Genomic DNA, 26,983 nt, shown 5'->3' with positions numbered 1-26,983 from the left:
GCATGAGTGTCAGCTAAGCATTTCACTTTGATCTGAAAAGCCTCTATGCTCTAGCCTTGCGTGAGAAGCAAATATCCCCCTTTCAACACAAGTTGTTGGGCTACTGGTATTGTCAGGACTACTTTATTGTTTGATGTCAGTCATTTGTATGAAGGTCTACCGCAACAAGTATTAGTGCTATCATTGGAGGATTCATCTCCCTCAAAGCGGCAAACAGCAGGAGAAACATTAACGAAGCTGAGGGAATGTAATCACTCTCAAAAATGAATTGACCGAGCTATAGATGCAAGGATTGACCACCCATGATATCGAAATGATAGTTTTAAATGTGTTTTGAGGCTATATAGTGTTTGTTTACATGTTCTTTGTTTACAAACATTGGAGTAAAACAAGCTTTTATCTGGGGTTCTGATGGGGTACGACAGTTGATCGTGAGGCATTTCTAAGTTATATTCTTCAAGAATCAATGGGTACATATCATTAAATACAAGTCCAAAAAGGGATGTAGCAACTGCTGATTGCCCCTTTAACACAGTGAAATTAGTTAGGTAAATGTTGGGAGTGAGCAGTGTTTAAACAGGCAACCATGCAAGCTGATACTCTGTGGTTCTCGAACAGTAATATATATGGTCACTTTATCTACACTTTTTCACTGCAAAATTGATATTTCTCAATGTATTGGTGAGAGTAACACTTATGGAAACAAAGGCCCATTGATTGATTCTTTTTAATGTCCTAATCTGTCATGGTGGCCTTAGACAGAGTGGATTGATTCGGAGGATTCCCCACTGACCACCGCCATCGTGGCCGGTGTCATTTTAAAGTTAAGCGGATTCTCCTTTGTTGCATTTGTCAGTGGTTTTATGTTACCTGGGAGCCCCCCCCCCCTCTCTTTTTTCTCTGTCCTTCCACATGCAGTAATTTGATGAGAGCTGGGCAAAGCAGTCCGATTCAACAGCTGCAATAAAACAGCGGTGGTCTCCCCGAAGCACAAGCGCTCCGGCACTTAACCTGTAGCTTTCTGTAAATGCCTCCTGATTTGCCTGTCACCCAATCCGTCAGCAATGAATAATTTTCATGGAAGGTGCACTTTAATTACTTTCCTATTTAAATGGCATTATCGTGGCCTATCTAGGTAATTAATCTCCCCAAGTATCCTGTTTCAGTCTTTTATTGCTGGCAGACGAGCTACCTAAATCCCTCTGAATCTGGCGTGCATGACTGAGCTCTCTCTCACAGTAGCCCCACAGTGTTCCCTCTTTCCCCTTGACTTGGTGTCTATCACCACCAGTGGACATCCCAGTGGCAGAAGGGCCTTTCTCTGAGAACACACCGAGTTTAAGCGTTCCATGCACTCTGTCAGAATTACAGCCCCGTTTCTCTCTCTCTCTCTCTCTGCCTCGGAAAGGATACATTTACAGACACGGTTACAGGCAGACTGTGTTGAGGAGCTGTGAAAAACACATTTGTTACCGCCCACTAAATAGCATTTGAAAAAATGACTTTTTGTTCCTTACCCGTTCGTAGCTAGGATAATGTTGATGAAAGCAATATCTATCAATCTCTCATTCTATACTTTCTTTGTGTTTGTGTGTGTGTCTAAGCGTGTTGCGTTTGCAGTGATGCTTGAACATTTGTAGAAAAGAATGTTACTTGATATCTGGATTGAAAACACTGCCGGGAACTGCAATTCTTTTGTGATTATGATGTTGTTTTGCCCAGCTGGGAATCTTGTCAAAGTTAAAAGGCTACGGCGCTGATTCTTATTCAGTTTTATCTTCTAGCCGGTGTTTCCCACAGAATTCAGGATTGCAACCAGTTTCATTATTTAGAAGCCTGTGAAACTGCAAACAAGTTTGAGGCTACAAAGTTTTCCCCAGGCTACCTATTGTTTACCTTAGGAACAGCAACTGAACTTTTCACTGTCCCAGAACATTTACACCCTCTGACAGGGACAATGCACATCAATCAACGTTTCTGTAAATATGCCCGATTAAGCCAGCTAGCTAGTTTTCAACTGTTCCAACAATTCAAATTTTCACTTTTTATGTCTAGGACAAGGAATCTCAAATTTTCCTCTATGGCTCATTAGTTTAAGTCCACTGGCATATAGAAGATACTGGCATATAGGAAAATTCCATGTAGTACAGATTATGAGCTCAGTGAAATGAATGCCCTTACAAAGTAAATGTCTACTTGAGAAATATCATTTAGCACAAAAATGTAACTCTAATATAGTTAATTTAAAATTTGATTGCTCTTATTATTAACGACTTTCATTGACTGACAAATCCTAAATGAAGCAGTCCATGGCTGGGTGGAAATAGCGGATGAGGGCTGGGATAAATAATAGCATGACCTGCGAACAATGAAACGCGAATGGAAAATAATGAAAATGTATTTAGCACCGATAACATTACTCATAACATAGGTTCAATGTATTCAGCATTAGTATGAAACTCTTGTGCATAATTACCGCCGGTGCCTTCAAGATGTAAGAAGTGTTGACACGCTGAATGCACCGAGCTGTCTGTCTGTAAACTGCTAGCACACAGCTCGGACACCCATGCATACCCCACAAGACATGCCACCAGAGGTCTCTTCATGCCACCAGAGGTCTCTTCACAACATACTATGGGAGGCTAACAGTAATACATAGAGCCATGACTACATGGAACTCTATTCCACATCAGGTAACTGATGCAAGCAGTAGAATCAGATTTTTAAAAACAGATCAAAATACACCTTATGGAACAGCGGGGACTGTGAAGAGACACATGTACAGGTACCGACACAGGCATTCACACACACACGCTACACACACGTACATTGTGGTTTTATTTTATGGTGGTATTGTGCATTTTCTGTTGTGGATATGTGTTGGTTTAGCGATATTATATGATGTACTGTTTTATGTTTTGTTTTATGTGTAATGTAACTGTCTTGATGTGTTTGGACCCCAGGAAGTGTAGCTGCTCCCTTGGCAAGAGCTAATGGGGATCCCTAATAAATACAAATACAAATTTACATACAAGTATACATACAGTATATATACAATATACAAGTATACATACAGTACACATTCATGGCGACAAATGGATCAAATAATAGAAGTTTGTATTTGTAGAGCAAGCTGGGGCTGGCCTGTGATGCTATGCAAAGGCTCTACTCCCTTTACTGCCCATGGGGGTGACTGGGAGGCCCCAGTAAACACTCATATACTCTCTCTCTTTCTCTGACACGCACACACACGCACACACATACACACACAAACCCAGCATGCACCTGTGACTCCCAGGCACTGTGTTTATATGGAACACATGCTCATCCATGCTAGATACCCTGGCTGGAAAGGGCTCCAGCACTTTGCAGAATAGGCATTCAAGTGTTTCATTTCCTGCCGAAGAACTTAAAGGAGTTTGGTAATAAAACCTAAATAGTGATGCATGTCATAGGTGCCTGACAGTTGCCAAATCCCCATAGACTTGAGAGAAAAAATACACACTCCCACGAAGCCATTCCCCAATCTCAAGACCTTGATGGTTTGTTCCTTTTACAGAGGGCATTTTCCCAGCTCTGCTGTGGGTGTAGACTAGGGGGATACCTTTCATACGACCCAGACAGTTTAACTCAAGGTGACAGGTTTAACTCTGTCTGCTAGTCTGACACACACTGGAAAACAGCTCGGTCAGCCTGAGGTTAAAGGACATTTGATATCCATTTGCAGTCTATTTCAACTTGTCACCATGACTTTTATACAGAGGGAACCGTTCTATTCAAACAACTCTGTGCGGCAGAACAGGAGCTGCCACATGTCTGCAACAAGCAAACAGCTACCTACTTACCTTTCTTCTTCTTTTCTGTTCAGCTTCGGGAGAACCACAGATTGTCTTACGGGAAGGGATTTGGCAGAACTTGCATGTTGCATAACACAACAATGTAGTTTGATAGCAGTGAGAGAGAGAGATTTTTCTCTGTGTCTGTGAGCATTACTCACGAAAGGAATAGAGGCAGATTGACAGGTCTGTTGTTTCACTCTTTCATTGTCTCATCAGCATACTGTCTCCTGCAGTGAGAGGAACTAATTATGTCTTCAACCCCATGCTTCACCCTTTCCCCTTTATTCAGATCATCACACTTGGAAATAATAATGAGTTTGAGTCAGAAGAATACTTTGGCTCAAAACGGGAGGAAAATTAAAAAGAACAAAAATCCAGAAAACCTTCAAACAGCGGTTGCCACCTCGCGAAAGGCCCGCTGGTAATTATGGTCGACCTCTTGACCCCAAAGCTGTCGCCTCAAAAGCCTTACAGCGACTATGACTCGGTTTCATCTCACTAGCTGCTAGTCTCCTCAGCTGTGCTAACTGAGCCCCTCACCTCCCCAACGTAGCTACACCAGCAGCTCCGTACCAACAACACATTGTCTTTTATCAAAGCACGGGGAATATATGACAGCCATCTGCTAGGCTGCTTTGGATGATTTGATATAAAAACAACAGTAAAAAGATTATAGCGTCCGCAGAGTTCGCAGAGTTGGTTACTGGTTGTGGAGCAGATGGGACACATCTGGGCTGGAGAGACTAACTGTCGAGAAGTGACCTTCTGTGGGCTTTGAAACCAACGTTCCTCCCTGCCTCCTTTCCTCAGTATTCATGCCCAGAGGAGAGAGTGGAGTCATCTCTGTGGTCATCTTTGGTTGTCTTAAACGAAATCCTTCGACAGTTCTGTAAGACGATCTAGAGAAAGCCTTTTTCGAACGGTTCCTTCAGTGTCCTATATTAACTAGGGAGTCATGTAGTAGGGAATTTAATTGCCTAGTTAACCTTGAGCATCAGTGAAATGTAATAATTTTATACTCAGGTGCCAAAAACATGGTTTCACAACTTAACACTGCTTGATAAATGGCTTAATTACCCTCTATGGTGTCTCAGGATATTTCTTCAGGTAGTACATTAGACAATAGTCTGTGTTGGGGATGCATTATTCTTGCATGACCAGATTCAGTCTTTTTGATATTCTTTGTGTTTGTTGTTTGTTGTGATTGTGTGGATGTGCCTAAAGCTTAGCCAAAAAAAAGTGCTTTCTAGGTCACACAGTTCCTCATGCATATAAAATGACCATATTTCTTACTGGAGTTGTCAATATCTTTTTCTTTGAAGAGAGCCAGGATTGTGTTTTTTGGGATTGTTTTCTGAAAAGTATTCTCGGAGGAAAAATTCAATTTAAATGAAACTTGGAGGAGCTGATGTCCTCAGAGACCGACAAAATGAAATGTGTTGAATTCCTCTTAAATTGCCTCGCTGTCGCACCACTGAGTAGCCGTGGCCAAAAAATAAATACTGTCGCATAGTGGCTAGACTAATACACTTTGGCAAGACCTTCTTGTTTCACTGTGGATACGACATTACAGGTAACTGGCACATGGGCTGATACTGTAAAGGTATACTGCTCCACGATGGCTTTACTAAGCATGCTGCTTGCAGGTGAGAGGAGGCTGATCTCCCAGACTGGTAGTTGTGTTCGTTTGTTACCTCCAGATAACTGAAAGGTAGCTCATGTTAAATTGTGTGAACATTCCTGATATTTACATAATGACACGACAACATCCTCCAATTAACTGGTGACAAAGTGGATTTGGATTTGCTAAAGTAAAACATATGGTGTGACACAAAGAGAGGTGAAAGCCTCTGTCTGTCACTGTGCTGTGGGGGTAATTGGGAACGGGGTTCGAGACAAGCTCAACGGCCTGAAAGCAAACGATTGTCCAGCCCTCCCACTTAGGCCTAAGCCTATTCCTTACTGTCTCACAACGCACAGAAATGACCAATTACTGTAATGGCAAATCCTTCCCTCTAATACACAATGGCTGATAGAAGTGACACCTGGCTCATCTTCATCAACAAGGTTTACTTGATCTCTCAATTGAGGGATCCTCGGTCACTAACTCCCCCTATATGCACAGCATTTAGTCGCCTTAGTCCAATTTCAGATAATTTTGTTATCCCTTGGGCCCATTGTTAGGAAAAAATCTACTATCTGTGTAAAAGTGGTTTGTTTGTGATTTCTGCATTGCTGGTGGTCCTACTCGGTGTAGAATATCTATCTGCATTACAAACACCCCTTACCCCTCATCGCCTGTCCTAAATCCACATCGAAGCAAAATGGAGAGTGCGTGGGATATGGATACGAATGCGTTTGCCCCCTTAGTTCGGTTCGTTCGGACTGGTGCGAACACTCTGTCCAGAATCAGGAGTGCATCAAACAACGCACTGGGGTTCGCTCAAAAAAGATGGTCTCGGGACCTTTTCCATTCCTACCTTGGTGCGGACCAAACACACGGAAAATAACTTGATTCGAACAGTATTGTTTGTTGTTTGACTGCGAGCGTTTGATAAAATGCACACCTTATCATAACTTGATATCTCTGAAACATCCATTTGCAGATTAGAGGAAACTTATACAGCTATACAAGGCAACTGAATATACCTTGTTGACTGCGTGACGCAGTTAGAGCGTCTATTGCGCTGTTTTCCTCCCGCGTGTTGTTGGAAGACCAAAGCGAAAGTAATATGACGATTAGGACACGTAAGTGATGCTACATGACGATAATAGATGGATTTAACGTGAGCATTTTTCTCCAATAAACAAATGGACTTGCATGGACACAAAGTTTTGTCTAGGCAGCTTAGTTTGTTTAAACTGTGGCAATGTGAAACCAACCAACAATACAATGTAGCAAATAATCAAACTCTGATTTGAACTATAGCTCATAATTATGTGTGAAAACGCCCTAAGAAGCAACACAATGAGATTGTGATTCAAGGCATTGACTACTGATTAGTTCCAGTTGGAGGACTGAGAATTTTATTTGACCAGAGTGCGATTTCATTTGTACTAGATTAGGGAATGTCCCCCCCCCCCACACCCCCATGAAAGAAACTTGTGTTCATACTGCACCTGCCTTCTCTTTGAGAGAAATAAAATACAATTCCCGAGAGAAAATTTGGAGTAAGATTGTTTTTTTTTTTGTATCTAGCCAAGCTCCAAACTTTAATCAGACTTCAAAGACCTTTGCCAGCCTTTCTATTCCCCTCTTACATTTCAATACTTTCCTCTGGCCCTGTTCCTCCTTTCATACAACCAGAGAAACGGATTCATCTGCTGAGTTTTATTGGACCATTCCTTGGGTGTGTCATTTGAAGCAACTATCAATAACTTCATCATAAAGCCATTAAAATGTCTCGCTTTGGTCCCCAAATCAGAAAACACTATGCAGCTAATGGAACATTTACAAAAAAGTTGTCCTGCTTTTCTGTGCTTACTTTAAAATCCGACTCCATAAATATAGCTGGTCTGTCCGCTACAAAAACGTTTCTCAACCTTGAGTAAAACGTTGAATTGTAGCTTTTATAGCGTTTGTCATTCAATACTAGAGACTTCCTTGTATTCTATTCAAAGTGCCATAGGCTACCACACGGATAGTGTCGATATATTGCTTTATGTCAGAGATTGAGGGGAGAAGAAAGAGTCATTACAAAGTCCAAGAGTTAGTAACCAAATATATCCTCTCATCAGGTGACTGAATAACGTTCTGAGGGATAATTACCATGAAATAATGATGCCAATGTAACTCATTATGATAGGGACCCTGGGCTCTGGCACTATGTCAAAATATGAGAACAGATTCACACACTCACACATGCACTTACTAGTATTGTTAGAATACCAAAAAATACTACATTTATAATACCCCATTAATTATTTCCCTGGCTTGTGTAGCAGTAGAATCATTTCAGCTATTGTGTTGAGAGATCCGTTATTTTCCTGAGAGCTGCGGTCTGGGGGAATTAGTTTAACCACAGGCAGTTCAGGTACTGAATACAAAACAACAGCAAACAGACCACATCCTTCTACATCAGCAGACAGAACCTCCTGTGGCTCTATTTCCTGGGTTAAGGGTCATGCTGTTGTGGACAGTACAGCTTAGCCAATATCCCACCAGCTGAGATGTGGGACGGCTACCTTCAAAACTCTCGTTTTGATTGTTATTCTGATCCCACACAGCCCGGTGTTGAAGAGGATTAAGGGGCTGCTTTCTAGGGAAATGGAGCTAACCTGGTTATCTGCTGGGTGTTACTGTGGTGTTGCGCTTCTCACGGCAAACTGAAGCCGATTTGTGCCTAGCGAATTGTGGCCAATCACATGCCCTGGAAGCTGGCTGTGTAGGGCGGAGGAGGGACAAAGGACACTGTCTGACTGGTCTTTGTAGGGCAGAGAGAGAGAGAGAGAGAGAGATCCTCTCTAGTCAGCTCTGGGTTCGGCTAAGCAACCTGAGTGAGGTTATTGTTTTAGCAGGTAGCACATCACAGCCATTTGAAATCCCAGGGGGAGGGAAGGCCGGCCCTTTCTGATGCTGTTCAACTAATTCCCAACTTTGGGGTGGAAACAACGTACGTTTTAGCATGTCAAAAAACAGCTTTTACCTGACACTGTATTATTAATCATGGATACAGTTGTGATCAAAACAGATTGTTACAAGTTGGGGAGATGTGGCAAACTGACTGTCAAAAGGCAGGAGTTGTAATGTTTTGCGGTGTTATATGGGAAAGCCCCATAGACACAGTCATTGGGTTTCTCTGTGTATTTTAAGCACACATGAATCACAATCAGTTTGTGTTTCCGTTTAGCTAATATGACAGAAGTAATAGCTAGATATGGCTGGTTGGACCGGCACATTTCAAATCATCAACGCATCTACATACTGTAGATGGATGAACCGTCAATACAGTGTATTTCTACTGTATTCTCTGAAAGAACTATGTCTGTAGCATGATGTTGAAGTGTAAAGTGAGCTAAGGGGGCCACACCCTGTCAATGTATGTGTGTGTGCCTATGTCTGTTTTTCGTCATGCCCTGTCATTTTGTTTTTGTCTGAACATAAAGAAGACATCAAGCTTGCTTCACATCAGACAGATGAATGATAGTGCAGCTCACCGTCGATGACAGACTGAAAAAGCCGACCCCCAAAACTATACCGTGACTAAGCAGACTGTTTTGCGCAATCTATGTCTGAGCTGTCTATATGGCTCAGTGGAGGGCGGGCTGAGGGCTAGGTTTGTCTGGGTGTCTGAGGCAGGGTTTAGTCATCTCGGCCGCTGCTGCTAGTATGTGGGCCTTCCCCGTCATTACTGGCTGCTTGGAGTTGGGTGGGCGTGCCAGCTCTGTCCCTCATCGCTAGGCACACTAACTCCAGAAATGCACTTCTCTTCTCTCTTCGTTTCCCGGATGGGGCACAGCTGAAGCTGATGTTGTTTTTTACATGGACAGGCACGCTCGCCTGTCACGGGCGGAATGAGTTATGCTCCGTCCTACACCCACTTGGTCTATTCCTCCGACTTCCATGTACGGTCATTATCACCTCAGCGCAAGCCGGGTTGTGGTTTGCGGCAGTAGCGACGGAGGTTTCATTGATCGCGTGGTGAAATAGGAGGTAGAATGAGGTGTTGCTAGGCGGGGTTGTGGCTGAGGCATTTATTGGATTTGCGGGGGGGGATTTACGGGCCGACATGAGAGAGCTGTGAGGCAGCATACCTCCCCTCTGAGAGCGTGACCTGTGGCTTTGGAAACCCAGTTCACCTGAATCAAGAGCTGAAAGTAATCGGAGGGTGTCAGAGCTGTGGTGAAAACTACTGGGGTTGGCTAAAATATTTGTAGTTGTTGTCGTTTTTTTTGGGGGGGGGGGGGGGATAATAATCTGAGCTGTTTTTCTGTTTCTTTTGTTTAGTCGCCATTCAAGTGTTTGTTGAATAGAACACAGCTCGCCTCTCATCTCACTGCTGTGATTCCGTGATGCCAATTTTGGTACCCTGTCCCCACTCACACAGATGTGTCCCTCTTTCCACTGATCATTTCCTGTCTGCTTGCCAAACAGAACAAAATACACTTTTACCGCAAATACGTGGTGTTTGAAAACACAGCCTTGATGATTGTGCTGCCCCTGCTTTATCTTTTGACAGACTCTGGCACGCTGGCCACAGCAGTACCAGGGGTGATGATGATGTCTTTCTTTCCCAACATACTGCACCCCCGCATCTGTCCAAATTGTTTCAAGTAGGCAGGGTTATTTTCCACACTGGGGGAAGAGATAGTCTGCCTTTGGCCTGGAATCCACAGGTATGGGCCTGACTCAGTGTTTTCAAATAGGTAGAGGCAGACAGGGAGAGGCCTGTCGGCTTGGCCTGGATCTGTTGGCAATCAACACAATACGTCCAACCAGTGCTCAGTGCAAAATTACAGACTTGGCTGGAGGGGCTCTGGATATGATTTCCCTGCGATGGATGCTGTCCAAGACTGTGATTAAGGGCATAAGAACTCTGATTAATATGATCATCTAGGTGATGACAGAGGTATTTCTAGAATGAATGTTTATGATGCCAACCCTCGGTGATCACATTTTCCCCCCATTCCTGCGAAATGGTTGTGTGGAGGTCTAATTTGAAATGTTCATATTTGGCATTGCCAAACACAAGATTTATTCGCAGCTGATAAGGAAATGAGCATGCGGGGTTAAGGCAGTTTAAGGCAGGCAGAGCTGCCTCTGTGGGAAGGCATAGATAAGTAGCCATAATACTCCAAACCCCTATATAATAGCCCTGCCTGGATTCTGACCCAAGCAGGGCCCCATCAGTCACCAGCACACTGCATTTTATGAATTATCTTGCGTTTCAATCCCTGTATGGCTTGGATATCCAATCAAGGATTTAGATGCATGCGCCGGGGGCCTGGGGCTGTGCTTTGACCTTTGATAGAAGCGAGGAGGAGGTGGAGGGCCTTGTGGCTGGTTAGCAGCGGATCCTGTAAATATCCACAGTCACTACTCTTAGGAACGTTTGTCCGTGTGCGCCACTGCTGTAATCTGCCTCTGCGCCTTTTCACGCCAGAGCCTTTGTTTTATTAAGATAAATAATGAAGCCACTGTGTATGCGAACGCATATCTCTGCTTAGGTCTGTTAGTATATTTGAAAAGACATGCCCGGCAGCTGCCTGCAGTAGAAAGGTCATTGAGGCGGGCGATAAGCAGAACCACGCGTCTACGTTAGTACATTACCGCCTGTCCCGCTACTTTCATTTCTCATCTGGGCCGCATCTGTTGTTTCACAGACGATTCCCTGTGACATTCAGTGTGCTGAGCAGGACTTAGATATCATCATTAGAATACGACTCCCAAGAAAAAAAGGATTTGGAGGAGCATGGGCATGACATATTTTTATGACTTCATTATTGGGCGGTGAATTCCGTTGATCTCGGGGAAATGCTGCAATTAGGAGCCGGGATCCGGGATGTGGCACTGTACATCTTCCAGGAAGGCTGCTCTGTTCTGTTCTCCAACTGGGATTTAATCTAATTAAGTGAGTTCAGATGGACTCAAACAAAACCAAGATTTATTTACAAAGCTGCAGAGCTCTCACTCTGTTTTTGACCGTGTCATTCATTTCTGACGACCGCCGTGAAACACGTTTGCGTTTAGCGCCGTTTACATTCTTCTCCTCTCACATCCAGGCCTTCTGTTTATAGTCAGTGAAATTTTGATTGCCAACGGAAGTCAACAAAAGCCCTCGTTTGGCAGCTAGTAAAATGTATTGCATTAAATTGAGCTCTCGTATACTCCTCAATGTGAGCAGCAGAGGATTTGACAGAAATGCGTAGTTGAAGTGGACATTTTATGATGAAGTTATTGCATGTAAAGAGGCCAAATTTGACTTCAGGGGTGAATGCATGGTCTCGGTGTAGTGTTGAGGTTTGTACTGTAGTACACAAACCTTTGTTTACCCTTTGTTTACCCTCTTTTTCTGGGTTCAGACATGTATTATTGTCTGTGCCATCATTATAGTACATTAGCCCAGTTGACTATTATAGGCAGGGAAATGTCCTAATGAAGACAGAATTCTTTTGGCCCCCGGCCTTGAAAACAAAACCTCAACTTTCCTGTTCTCTTGGAGGAATCGGGGTGTGTCTCAGAGAGGCTGATGATAGGCTGCCAGCCCGGTTAGCCCTGTTCCCTAATTTGGCCACTGACACAGAGCAGCGGAGTGGATTTTCAATAAGTGGGGTCCCTGCTGGCTAAACAATTATGTAACAAAGTTAACCAGTGATTTATGCGTCTGTTACACAACCGAATGCTATTTAGAGATTAGGACAGTGTTCACACAGCATGGGCCGGCCATCGAGGGGCAGGGTCGAACGAACGAACGGACTCCCTGTCAGCACGCGATGGAGGGGGAATGATGCGCATGGCGCATAATGTGTGCACGTCAGTGTAGCATGAACATTAAAGGGGTCTGGAGCAATTTTTTCCCCGCTGACCCTCTGCTACGAGTCACACACACAGCTTCACAGCTCGGCACACGGGTCTACTCATGTTGTTATGGAGGGTGACACACAGGAGACCTACTGAAACGCATTCAATCTCATTTCTTTGCAGACATAAAATTGGGCGATCGTGAAATTATTCATTGGTGATTCAAATTCCGGTCCGAAAGCTTTTCTTCGATTTTTTAAAAAGATATAGTATATCATTGTCACATGGTATTTAAAAACAGTAGTAACATACAGTACATGATAGACGGTGACACTTTCAGAAAAGTTCTGAAGCCAAGACAATTGGATTTGAAATCTCACTGATCCAGGAGAATACAAATTAATATACAATAGGGAGACTAGGTTTCCTAAAAAGGTCTTTGAGCGGGAAAATAATGATGTGGAAATGTCATTTTGAAGGCCCCGTCTAGCTGTCAGTACTGAAGTGTTAGATATGTATTCATCATTGGCCCCTCAGTTGTGGAACTGTCAGTTCTCCAATGGAACATGAAAGAGCCAGCCTCCCCAAATCAGTATTTGCTAATTGCTTTGAAACAGATGCCCCCATGACCTCCCTTGCAAAGGTGTCCTATATTCCAGCATTGTCATTATGCAGATAGTGGTCTGTCCTCGAGCTGTTTCTAACTCTATTTTGAAGCACACCCCATCAAGTGTACTTATACATGGGTATTTTCACACATCCTCATTTATACATAGCACTCACACTGAATTAGAATCAGATAAACTATAGAGATGATCAATGAAGTGTAACCTACCGATGAATAATATGACATTATAGCTTTAGCTACAATTTATAGATCCTTATTATCTGTTCGTAATGTCTGGTTTGAAAAGAGAATGAGATTGCCAAGGGATGGCAGTGATAGGAGACAGGCCTCGTTTAGCTGAAGGTGCAGAGCAGAGCTTGGGCATTTCTCAGTTACAAAGAACTCCACTCAGCGATGTCATCCACATGAAAGCTGAAGCCCTCAAAAAAATGAAAGCGTTACTTAACTGGCTGAACGATTTACATCGGCAGTGGTCGCTCTCTCTGTCTCCCTCCCCGGCTCTAAATGGAGGCGACAAAGCTGTGAGCGGCAGATGGGGAAGCACATTTCCGTGTGTGGCTCGTCTTGGCGGGCAGGCAGGAGAGAGGGCGGGCGGAGGACACTCACGGGTGGAGGCCCACTAGCCAGAACCTTGTCACGCCAATTCCGATAGTTCCACTCACATTCATCAAAGGCCGAGGCTATCATTGTCTGAGGTTTTTATTTTCGAACTCACTGAGCCTTTACTGACTGCGCTGAACACAAAAAGGGAATTTTCCCTCGCTATTCATTTTCATGTCTGCTCCCAGTGTGCAGCCTACTGAGTGATTTGAATACCTTTCACTACTAGGCTACTAGGCCCCGGCTGGTTTCAGCCCAGGCAGCACTACACTGCCTCACAGCCAATCAAGCTATATAGCTTTGGGAACCTAGGTGTAACAATGAGGGAGTTCAACCACTACCTACACACATACACACACAAACACACGCACGCACGCACACATACACACACACACACACCAGTTCTACTTCCCCTGGCCCACTGCTTCAACGTCCCTCTCTCTCCTGGGCGCCGCCAACAATTAATACCAGGGAGTTTTTCTCTCTTATGGGAGTCACAATGTCAAATGGGAAGTCATCAGAATTATGTCATAGCTCGTTAGCGTCAACCCTGGGACCATTCTGTCGCCGATCTTGATGTTTTCATAGACTTCTGGAAAAGAGGTCTAAAAAAAGCTCCCAGTCTATTAAAGTTGAGTGCCTTAACAAAGTGGGTCATAAATATCAAAATGATGGTCTCTACAGGATGAAATCTAGAGGACGCTGGACAGACGAAAAACAACTTGCTCTGTGTAATACAGGATCCGAGGTGGTTCCTGTCTGTGTGATATCACACCCGTTTCCGTAGTCTAATATTTATATCATAAGCCAATGTAGGTCTATTTTGTTTGTAGGTGGTTATGGTGTTGGAAAAAGAATGGCGAGGGAGGGAATGGCGGCCGTTTTACGGGCTCCTGACCAATTGCTACTTTGTGTATTTTTTGATGCTGAGCTTAACGTTTTTGGTGCATAATGATTCCGCCACAGGAGGTTGGTGGCAACTTAATTGGGGAGGACGGGCTCGTGGAAACGGCTGGAGCGGAGTAGGTGGAATGGTATCAAATATATCAAACACATGGGTTGATGTCATTCCATTCGCTCCGTTCCAGCCATTATTATGAGCCGTCCTCCCCTCAGCATCCTCCACCGGTTTCCGCCATCGTTCTCCTATGACTGAAAATAGCTATTGTACATCAGAACAGCTATCACTAACCTCGATTAGGAGGAGGATGAGGCGAATGACATATTGATTAACCCGGACAAGGCCCTATAGAGGCTGGCGCGGTGAGACTACAGAGGCGATGTATTCATGAATACATCGCCTCTACCAAATGTTCTATTGGCGAATGTGCAATCGCTGGAGAATAAACTGGTTGAGCTCCGTTCGAGTCTATCCTATCAGCGGGACATTAAGAACTGTAAAATGCTATGCTTCTCGGAGTAATGGCTGAACAAGGACATGGATAATATAAATCAAGTTGGTTTTATGCATCAGCTGGACAGAACCGCAGAGTCTGGAAAGACCAAGGGTGGTGGTGTTTGTCTCTTTATTAACAACAGATCTCTAATATTAGGAAAGTCTCAAGGTTTTGCTCACCTGAGTATGAATACCTCATGATAAGCTGTAGACCATACTATTTACCAAGAGAGTTTTCATCTGTATGTTTCGTTGCTGTCTATTTACCACCACAAACCGATGCTGGCAGTAAGACCGCACTCCACGAGCTGTATATGGCCATAAGCAAACAAGAAAATGCTCATCCAGAGGTGGCGCTCCTAGTGGCCGGTGACTTTAATGCAGGAAAACTGAAATCGGTTTAACCACATTTCTACCACCTGTGCAACTAAAGGGATAAAAACTATAGATCACCTTTACTCCACACACAGAGACACATACAAAGCTCTCCATTTGACAAATCGGACCATAATTCTATCCTCCTGATTCCTGCTTACAAGCAAAAACTCAAACAGGAAGAACCAGTGACGCACTCAATATGGAAGTGGTACAATGAAGCGGATGCTAAACTAGCGAAACAGTAAACCGAATTCATTATAAAGTGAATCGAAGACGTTGTCCCCACAGTGACCGTACGTACAGTACCAGTCAAAAGTTTGGACACACCTACTCATTCAAGGGTTTTTCTTTATTTTTTAAATTCTACATTGTAGAATAATAGTGAAGACATCAAAACTATGAAATAACACATATGAAATCATGTAGGTACCAAAAAAGTGTTAAACAAATCAAAATATATTTGAGATTCTTCAAAGTAGCCACCCTTTGCCTTGATGACAGCTTTGCACACTCTTGGCATTCTGTCAGCCAGCTTCACCTGGAATGCTTTTCCAACAGTCTTGAAGGAGTTCCCACATATGCTGAGCACTTGTTGGCTGCTTTTCCTTCACTCTGAAGTCCAACTCATCCCGAACCATCTCAATTGGGTTGAGGTCCGGTGATTGTGGAGGCCAGATTTCAAGGAAATCAAATCAAATTGTATTTGTCACATACACATGGTTAGCAGATGTTAATGCGAGTGTAGCGAAATGCTTGTGCTTCTAGTTCCGACAATGGAGTAATAACCAACAAGTAATCTAACCTAACAATTTCACAACAACTACCTTATACACACAAGTGTAACGGGATGAAGAATATGTACATAAAAATATATGAATTAGTGACGGTACAGAACGGCATAGGCAAGATGCAGTAGATGGTATAGAGTACAGTATATACATATGAGATGAGTAATGTAGGGTATGTAAACATTATATTAAGTGGCATTGTCCCTGTAACCAAGAACACCAAGGTAACCTGTCTAAATGACTAACACACCGTAGCACTCACATCTGTAGCCATGAAATGCTTTGAAAGGCTGGCATGGCTCACATCTACACCATCATCCCAGAAACCCTGGACCCACTCCAATTAGCATATCGCCCCAACAGATCCATAGATGATGCAATCTCTATTGCACTCCACACTGCCCTTTCCCTCCTGGACAAAAGGAACACCTACGTAAGAATGCTGCTCACTGACAACAGCTCAGCGTTCAACACCATAGTGCCCTCCAAGCTCATCACTAAGCTAAGGACCCTGGGACTGAACACCTCCCTCTGCAACCGGATCCTGGACTTCCTGACAGCCGAGGAGTCCTGGTGAGGGTAGGCATCAACACATCCGCCATGCTGACCCTCAACATTGGGGCCCCTAAAGGTTTTGTGCTCAGTCCCCTCCTGTACTCCCTGTTCACCCACGACTGCATGGCCGCACACGACTCCAACACCATCGTTAAGTTTGCCGAAGACACGATGACGAGGAGACAGGTCAAAAACCTGGTTTATAGGGTGGAGGTCATAGAATTGGCCTATAGGGAGGAGGTCAGAGACCTGGCAGTGTGGTGCCAGTACAACAACCTCAATGTGAGCAAGACAAAGGAGATGATCATGGACTACAAGAAAAGGAGGGCAAAATATACCCCCGTTCACATCAACGGTGCTGTAGTATTGTGGGTCGAGACCTTCAAGTTCCTCGGTGTCCACATCAAGAACCTATCATGGTCCGAACACACCAACACAGTCGTGAACAGCGCACAACAATGCCTTTTCCCCTTCAGGAGGCTGAACAGTTTAGCACGGGCTCTCAGATCCTCAAAAAGTTCTACAGCTGCACCCTTGATAGCAACTTGACTTGGTATGGCAGATGATCGGCAGCCGACCGCAAGGGGCTACGGAGGGTAGTGTATGCGGCCAGTACGTCACTTGTGCAGAACTCCCTGCCATCCACGAGCTTTATACCAGGCGGTGTCAAAGGAAGGCCCTAAAAAGGGTCAAAAACTCCAGCCACCCAAGTCATAGACTGTTATCTCTGCTACGGCACGGCAAGCAGTACCGGAGCGCCAAGTCTGTGACCAAAAGGCTCCTGAACAACTTCTACCCCCGAGCCATAAGACTGCTGAACAGTTAATCAAATGGCTACTCAGACTATTTACATTGACCACTGTATTACTTCTTTATTTATCTTAATTGTTTTGCACTGACTCTCTTGCGCTGGCTCTATGCACTCTCACTAGACTCAACCCGCACACTCACGCATACTACACTGACGCTCTAACACACGCACACACTACATACGCTCACACACACAAACACATGCATGTTGACGCCACACTCACACATAGACACACTTTACATAAGCTGCTGCTACTCAGTTTATTATGTCCTGATGTTGCCTAGTCACTTTCACCCCTGCCAACTTGTACATATTTTATTACCTCAGTGACCTCAACGACCTCATACCCCTGCACATTGACTCGGTACTGACACTCCTTGTATATGGCCTCGTTATTTCTTGTATTTGTTGTGTTGCTCTTTCTTTTTTTTTATTCATCATATATGTGGCTTACTTTTTAACTCTGCACTGCTGGGAAGGGGCTCGTAAGTAAGCATTTCACCGCGGAGTCTACACCGGTTGTATTCAGCACGTGAACCAAAAACATTTGATTTCAAAATGGCCCTGTTGTCGGAAGATTTCCTGTCTGTTGTGCAGAGCCTGTTGAAGAATAGACGCAGCAATCGGGCCCCTTGTATTGGATTTAAATGCTGTCAAGTAGCTGTGGCTTTTAAGATGGTATACGGTAAGTCATCTTGTATACTCAATCAATAGTATGGGCGTAAGATACTCAAGCGTGACTTTAGTAGTTTGGTAATTAAAAGACGAGTAGTTTATAGCCTTTGGTTTGGTTCACAAGCCAAGCAGAGGAGCAGAAAGAAAGAAGCTTCTAGAACGAGCTGCCATTTTCTTCTGCCTCTGACACTGCTTCCGCCACTGTAGACTTACTCAGAGCCAACCGGCTGAGTGAAAGAAGCGGATATTAAAATGTTCCTGCATAATGTATTCATGAAGGTTTTCAAGTGCGGCACGTGGGAGAGAGAGAGAGAGTGGGTTTCTGGATCAGTTAGCTTTACAGGGGGAGGTGTTGCTGGGTCACTAATAAGATCTCTAATATTGCAGAGTGAGCGACTGCACAAATGCTTTCCCCCAAACAGTCACTTTGAGACAGGCATAACAATTATACCATTTTCTGGTACACTAAGCCCCTCAGGTATGTTAAAAGTCTCAGAGTGGCTGACTGGGTTCTGGCCTCCATAATTTGAAGTATGTCGTTAATGGCTGTCACAGGGTGCTGCCTGAGTAGTAATCCACAGGGGAGAAGCAGGTTCTTAAAGGCCAATGCTACCCTTTACTTTTTGGAATTACTATCCTGGAATTAGGGTTTTCTCTCCTGTGGAACTGATCTGCAAATTGTTTGTCTCTATGTCACCCATGGCTGAGTGAGGGAGGGAGGGAGGGAGGGAGGGAGGGAGGGAGGGAGGGAGGGAGGGAGGGAGGGAGGGGAGGGAGCGGTGAGATGGAGGAGTTACATTTTTTGGGCTGCTGGGTGATTGACTGAATCATAGCAGCAGAATGCCTAAGGCCAGAGGGGGCTAAATGAGGTGGAGCTGATGATGAGGTCTGGTTGTGTGTGTCACAGTGTTACAACTCATCATAGAAACACATCAGTATAATTACAGATCTCAGGCAAGAGACTGAACGTCTCAATCTATTTTATTGGCTTTGTCATGTTTTCTTTGAGGAGCGGTGGCTCACGCAAGCTGCTGCTGCTGTCCTAGTTTAGCTGAAAAGAGAGAGAGAGCGAGCGAGAGAGACTCACACAATAGCCAGCGTCTTCGTTCAACCTCCAAACAAATAGTCGATGGAGCCAAGTAACCGACAGTAAAGTGTAAAAAGATCCAATTACTGAGCTACAAGTGCTTTCAGCTGTACAAATGTCACTTTAGCTTGCATCTATCTATCTATCTACCCACATCAATGGCTGCTGAAATCCTCCCAGGGTAATTGACACGTTTATATGAAAACAAAATGCCAGAGCAGAACCTCAGAGAGGAACACACACTAGAGGTGTCTGGAGGCAGTTCTAAACTCAAACCAGGACTTACATCAATCAGGAGAAGGGAGGCTGTCTGCACTAATTAAAGGGCTAGTCACATGACAGGGTGCAGAGAACAAGCATCAAAGCTGGTCCAAGTTAAGCTGACCTAACCGCATGTTGTGACTCCGGAAAGGAAAACTTAATTGTCCCTGTAACTGCCCGGCCATCGTGAGAAGGATATATCGTTCACGTATTTTGGTTGGATTGATGGGATTATACGTGACATGTCAAAACAGGGGGTAGTGACATGGTCTTTGGTGTCCACTGTCCACTGTGTGCATTATTGTCAGGAATGCAGATGAGCCCTAACAAGGTTTTAATCCAGCAGCAGTCATTAGCAGGGAGGGCATCTTAAAACAAATCTGGGGTCAGGCCGTGTTAGGGCAAGAGAGCGCCGAGAGCTCCTCTCCCACCGGGTCACTGAGCAGCATGACACAGAAACCTCAGCACTTTATCCGATTTTAGCTACAACACCAACCTTCCTTCCCACACAATCAGGGCTCTTTACTCCCCTCCTCCCTATGGGGAATTCCTTTGCCATCTCATCTTATAGGATATAGGATATACTTTATATCAGGGGTACTCAACTACTATTTGAGAAGGTCCGTTCACACATTTTTCTTAGATGTCAAAGGTTCGGATTGATATAAACCCCAACCTCGTGACCCATGTGACCCCAAACTGTTCCCACCCCTCTTGTTGGCATGGAGAAGATTTTGCATTTTTTAAGCTCATTCCCGGCAATTCAACACCATGCCATGGGGCAGATAGAACATTTTGTAGTTTTAAAGCCAATTTTTGTCTGTTCTACACATTTTGCCATGTCTTGTGTGTTTTGATTCCTGAGTGACTCAACGAAATCAATGGCGACCCCCGGGGGTCGAGGTCACTGGGTAAATAATCTGGCTGTGAAGTTTACGTACACTTAGGTTGGAGTCATTAAAACTCGTTTTTCAACCACTCCACTAATTTCTTGTGAACAAACTATAGTTTTGGCAAGTCGGTCAGGATATCTACTTTGTGCATGACACAATTAATTTTACCAAAAATTGTTTACAGACAGATTATTTCACTTATAATTCACTGTATCACCATTCCAGTGGGTCAGAAGTTTACATACACTAAATGACTGTGCCTTTAAACAGCTTGGAAAATTCCCAAAAATGATGTCATGGCTTTAGAAGCTTCTGATAGGCTAATTGACATCATTTGAGTCAATTGGAGGTGTACCTGTGGATGTATTTCAAGGCCTACTTTCAAACTCAGTGGCTCGTTGCTTGACATCATGGGAAAATCAAAAGAAATCAGCCAAGAACTCAGAAAAAGAATTGTAGACCTCCACAAGTCTGGTTCATCCTTGGAAGCAATTCCCAAATGCCTGAAGATACCACGTTCATCTGTACAAACAGTAGTACGCAAGTATAAACACCATGGGACCACGCAGCCGTCATACCGCTCAGGAAGGAGACGCGTTCTGTCTCCTAGAGATGAACGTACTTTGGTGCAAAAAGTGCAAATCAATCCCAGAACAACAGCAAAGGACCTTGTGAAGATTCTGGAGGAAACAGGTGCAAAATTATTTATATCCAGAGTAAAACGAGTCCTATATGGACATTACCTGAAAGGCCGCTCAGCAAGGAAGAAGCCACTGCTCCAAAACCGCCATAAAAAAGCCAGACTACGGTTTGCAACTGCACATGGGGACAAAGATTGCACTTTTTGTAGAAATGTTCTCTGGTCTGATGAAACAAAAATAGAACTGTTTGGCCATAATGACCATCATTATGTTTGGAGGAAAAAGGGGGAGGCTTGCAAGCCGAAGAACACCATCCCAACCGTGAAGCACGGGAGTGGCATCATCATGTTTTGGGGTGCTTTGCGCAGGAGGGACTGGTGCACTTCACAAAATAGATGGCGTCATGAGGAAGGAACATTTGGTGGATATATTGAAGCAACATCTCAAGACATCAGTCAGGAAGTTACAGCTTGGTTGCAAATGGGTCTTCCAAATGGACAGTGACCCCAAACATACTTCCAAAGTTGTGGCAAAATGGCTTAAGGACAACAAAGTCAAGGAATTAGAGTGGCCATCACAAAGCCTTGACCTCAATCCCATAGAAAATGTATGGGCAGAACTGAAAAAAACGTGTGCGAGCAAGGAGGCCTACAAACCTGCCTCAGTTACACCAGCTCTGTCAGGAGGAATGGGCCAAAATTCACCCAACTTATTGTGGGAAGCTTGTGGAAGGCTACCCAAAACGTTGATCCAAGATAAACAATTTAAAGGCAATGCTACCAAATACTAATTGAGTGCATGTAAACTTTTGACCCACTGGGAATGTGATGAAAGAAATAAAAGCTGAAATAAAAAATTGTCTCCTATTATTCTGCCATTTCACATTCTTCAAATAAAGTGGTTATCCTAACTGATCTAAGACAGGGAATTTTTACTAGGATTAAATGTCAGGAATTGTGAAATACTGAGTTTAAATGTATTTGACTAAGGTGTATGTAAACTTCCGACTTCAACTGTAGCTGGTTAGCCTAACTTACCCATCTCGCTAACATGGCCAGTAGTTAATCATCTGGACATTTGTGACAGGTTAAAAATAGCTCTTTGGTATGTCAGTGAATAACATAACCAGACGATAACTGCAAATTCTTTTCGAATTTGAACCTTGTTCAGAAAGTTTAAAGCCCAACTGAGTTCCTAAAAATTTGATTTTTGTGTTGTCGGGACCCTCGGTTCATATTGAACCCGTTCTGGTCCGAATTCGAACTGCGGTCCGCCAGTTGAGCATGGCTGCTCAATATTGTTAGCAATTTATGTTATTCTTTAACAACACAGACCCCAAAGCAAATCAGGGGGAGGAAAATAGTTTAATTCAAAAGGACAAATCATGCTTGGAAGTAGATGGTCATGCTCCCCTGTCCTTAGTGATGCTCTCAGTGATTCTCTCCAGTGGTTCTCTCCAGTGATTCTCTCCTGTGGTTCTCTCCAGTGATTCTCTCCTGTGATTCTCTCCTGTGATTATCTCCCCAGAACAAAGGGACAGGATTTTGTTTTATTACCCAGCCCTAGCCTGTGGTTGACCAATTAGAAGTCCTTGCAGTACAACTGGGCCAATGGCCAAATAACAAGTATCCTGTTTCAGGCTCACTGTATAGACAAATTCCTCCCATGACTCTGACCCATTGATAAATAACTCCCCATTACAGAAAAAACACTATTTCCATTGATTGTTAATTCGATCGACTTCTCATCTTCTTGACCTCTTTTCCTCTCTCTCTGCGTTGTGTATTTTCAACGTATTCTTACAAATATCAATAACTTGAAGTTCAACGAGGACTATTTTCCATTTTCTGTTGAAGTTTTGGAGTTGAACTGTATCGGTCATAATTTGTGGTTCTGTGAAAATAAAAGTGACATTTCATTCAGAAGCCAACTAGCCTTGAGGCATGACTGTGTGGTTGATACTGTAGATGGAAGTAAGGGTATCAGTCATCAACCTGTCCGTCTTCAAGCTCACACCAGCAATGAGCAATGCATTCCCCATCTGCACCAATATTGGAATTCAATGTCTTGAGTTTATTATCTTTGCTTAAGAAACGCGTCTCTGTGTTTACTTCCTCTTGCTTACCTGTGGACATTTAAAAAGTGTGTGAGAATTTCAATATTCAGAACTGCTACAATGTACAATTACAATCGTAACTTCACTGCTCGTCACACCAGGTGCAGCAACAATACACTATCTGTGCAGTAGAAGTAGATAAAAATAGACAAACTGTCAGAGTTCATGCCCAGTGCAACAGATAATTACTCAGCTGTAAAATAGGTGTCACAAGGTAACAGGTACATTTCTCTAAAATGCTTTTTGAATGCCTCTGCCATGGGGGAGAATAAGTGCTGCCTGTTCCACCCGGGGTCTCACTGGAATTAATTGAACTTAATTGTCATTCATAACCCACGTTGCAGTTTTACACTGGTTGAGATAACGCTATCTTCCACTGTTTCTACTGTAATTGAAATTTCCATTATGAGGTGTAAACATTTAAGAGTGGCCATGTGAATATTCATCAGAGTGGTAGCAAAGCCACGGCGGCCACAGAAAGACTGTTGTTTAGCAGCTAGTGGAGGAGTGTGTATGTGTGTGTGTGTGTGGACATGTTTCACTGTACTTATGGGGGCCAGAAGTCCCCACAAGAATAGTAAACAAACAAAAATTTGACCAAATGGGGACATTTTGTTAGTCCCCACAAGGGCAAATGCTATTTCTAGGTTTAGGGTTAAGGTTAGGGTAAAGTTTAGATTTAGGTTTAGGGGTTAGGGAAAATAGGATTTTGAATGGGACTGAATTGTGTCCCCCCACAAGGTTAGTTTGCAAGACTGTGTGTGTTTGTGTGTGTGTGTGTGTGTGTGTGTGTGTGTGTGTGTGTGTGTGTGTGTGTGTGTGTGTGTGTGTGTGTGTGTGTGTGTGTGTGTGTGTGCGTGTGCGCGTGTGTGTGTGTGTGCACGCGCGTGTGTGCGCGCGCGTGTGTGTGCGTGCGTGAGTGTGGTGTGTGTGTGTGTGTTTGAGACGATGTGAGTTTGAGAAAGTAAAAGAAGTATACTTAGTAGAGAAAGACTCCAGCACACAGGTGCCACGATGTGAGTTGTGAGTATGTTTGCCCATCACGTATTGACACACGTCTTTTTCCAACAGCTCCCTCCCAAGTCAGTGAAGTCATCAAGGAGAGAGTGCAGCAGCGCAGCATCCAGCTCTCCTGGCAGGAGCCTGAGCAGCCCAACGGAGTCATCACCGAATATGAGATCAAGTACTACGAAAAAGTGAGTGTGTGATGCCCCGCTGAATCCATTAATGTTTGAGACAGAGAGACAGAGAGAGACAGAGAGAGACAGAGAGAGAGAGACAGAGAGAGAGAGAGACAGAGAGAGAGAGAGAGATAGAGAGCGAGACTGTCTGTCTGTCTGTATGTCTGTCTGAATGTCTGTCTGTCTGTCTGTCTGTCTGTCTGTCTGTCTGTCTGTCTGTCTCTGTCTGTCTGTGATTGTCTGTCTGTCTGTGATTGTCTGTCTGTCTGTGATTGTCTGTCTGTCTGTGATTGTGTGTGGCAGCTTTGAACACAGACAACTCTGGCTCTCCTCAACCCTCTCCCTCTATCTCTCCTGTTCATCTTAGTTTCATTTAGCCTACTCTTCATTTTGCATTATATCTGCAAGACACTGCGAGTGGAATCAGTAGGATTCTGCGAGTGCGTCCTTTGTCTCAAAATTGAATGAGACACTCATAAGATTTTAATCAGTCCCTGGTCCTTCACAGCCACCCACACACGCATGCCAGGCAGCACACACTTCATTGCACTACCTTGCCAGCATTAACAATCTCTTACTGTATCTTCCCTCGCCCCCTCATATATAATAGAGCTCCCGTGTGCCTTAACTCTGAACAGATGAGCAAGGTAGTGAGGAGGTTGATGAGGTTGAGGAGAGTGGGTTTAACACAACAAATCAAAGGGCTAGATTCCATGGCTCCTGAGGTTCCAGGCCCTTTTGAGCACGACCTCTCAGGCTGCCAGGAATCAGTCTCCTGGGTCACGTACTGTGGCTGTAGTCTGCCCAGCTGTAAAATTGGAAACAAGCATGACTTCTCTCCTAATAGTCTTTGGCATTCCATTTGGTGTTTTTGCCTACAAAAAAATGTACAGATCAACAACAAAATACACAGTACACGCAGTCTGTAGAATCCAAACGGATTCCGAGCCTGGCATCGCAGAGCTTCTTTTCTGACTATTGGCTTTAATAGAAAGCGTTTACAGCAGTGACTCTCAACTGGTGGTCACAGGAGGGTTTTAAGGGGTTGCGGGACTTGGGCAAGAATATATATATACATATATATATAAAAGATAGAATAATAAAACACAAAATAACATTACTTTGCAAGGTAAACACCGCACCAAAACATTTATTTTGAAAGGATACCGCCGCACCGCTTATTGGTGCAGACTGTACACGTGCAGCGCGTCCGAAGTGGTGAAAAGGCTAGCTACCCTCTGACTCGCAGGGTTTCGCGGTGCACACACTCACTGACCAATACAATAACGTCCTCGCTCAACACACACACACTGATCCAATGAAATGACAGATTTCCCGACACACACACACATACACACACACACACACACACACACACACACACACACACACACACACACACACACACACACACACACACACACACACACACACACACACACACACACACACACACACAGACACACAGACACACAGACACACAGACACACACACACACACACACACACACACACACACACACACACACACACACACACACACACACACACTGATCCAATAAAAATGTCATTCTGCAACATTGTTTTGTTGTAAATGTGACACGTCCAATCAGATAATACAGATTTTCTTCTGACAGCTAGCTTGATTGACAGCGAACTATGCAGATGTGTTCTGCAGTCATTGCACATGTGGATAGTTAGCTGTCATTTAACTTATGTAGGCTAGCTGTCAGAGTAAAATCATGGACACGTTTTTAAAACATGCAGCTCCCACTTCATCTACTGCTGCTTCTAATGTCAACAACAAGGCAGACAACCCGGTCCCTGTCAAGAAGAGAAAATACAACCCCGACTTCATCATATATGGTTTTACATACAGTACCAGTCAAAAGTTTGGACACACCTACTCATTCCATGGTTTTTCTTTAGTTTTACTATTTTCTAGAATAATATTTTGTAGAATAATATGGAATCATGTAGTAACCAAAAAAAGTGTTAAACAAATCAAAATATATTTTATATTTGAGATTCTTCAAAGTAGCCACCCTTTGCCTTGATGACAGCTTTTGACTGGTGCTGTGTATAGAAGACAGACAGGGTGAATGTAGACCGCAGTGCGTCCTATGCAATGAGCTGTTAGCTAATGATAGCATGAAACCCTCCAAAATGAAAAAGCATCTGGACACCAAGCATCCAAGCCACAAAGATAAGACAGCTGCCTTTAAAAAAAAAAAAGGAAAATGTCAGTATCTGGAGGCCTCACAAGATTCATTGAAGAACGTATGGAAGGTACAAGAAAAAGCACTTCACGCATCATACCTTGTGGCCCAGCGCATTGCTGAGTGCAAAAAAGCCCACGCCAGCACAGAGGATCTCATACTCCCTGCTGTGGTTGATATGTGCACTGAAATCGTGGGAGAGTCAGCCGCCAACAAACTTAAAACCACACCCCTATCCAATGACACCATGAGGGAGAGAATCCAGGACATGTCTGAGGACATAATGCACCAGACATCACAGCGCACCAGTGCAAATAGTCATTATCCACTGCAGCTTGATGAATCCACAGATGTGGCCAACCATGCAATTCTAATGGTCTATGTCAGACACGTGTGGGATAATAACTTCGAGGAGCAGTTCCTTTTTAGTGCTGATTTGCCCACCACCACCACCA

The 26,983-nt window shown here is 43.9% G+C and overlaps 1 protein-coding gene across 12 annotated transcripts in view; it reads left to right on the top strand.

The window, feature by feature from the left end:
- The window catches only part of LOC129824989 (ephrin type-A receptor 7), a 75,525-nt gene that overhangs the window by 31,187 nt on the left and 17,355 nt on the right, over window positions 1-26,983 (top strand). For all 12 annotated transcript variants that reach the window (XM_055884613.1, XM_055884611.1, XM_055884606.1 and 9 more), the window contains exon 6: window positions 24,201-24,325. In XM_055884613.1, coding sequence (XP_055740588.1) covers window positions 24,201-24,325 — 125 coding nt within the window. The remainder of the gene's footprint in view (window positions 1-24,200; window positions 24,326-26,983) is intronic.

This window comes from Salvelinus fontinalis, chromosome 27 (genome assembly GCF_029448725.1).
Source record: "Salvelinus fontinalis isolate EN_2023a chromosome 27, ASM2944872v1, whole genome shotgun sequence".
Lineage (NCBI taxonomy): Eukaryota > Metazoa > Chordata > Actinopteri > Salmoniformes > Salmonidae > Salvelinus > Salvelinus fontinalis.
The sequence above is the reverse complement of the archived record's forward strand: the minus strand, read 5'-3'. Positions and strand labels throughout refer to the sequence as shown.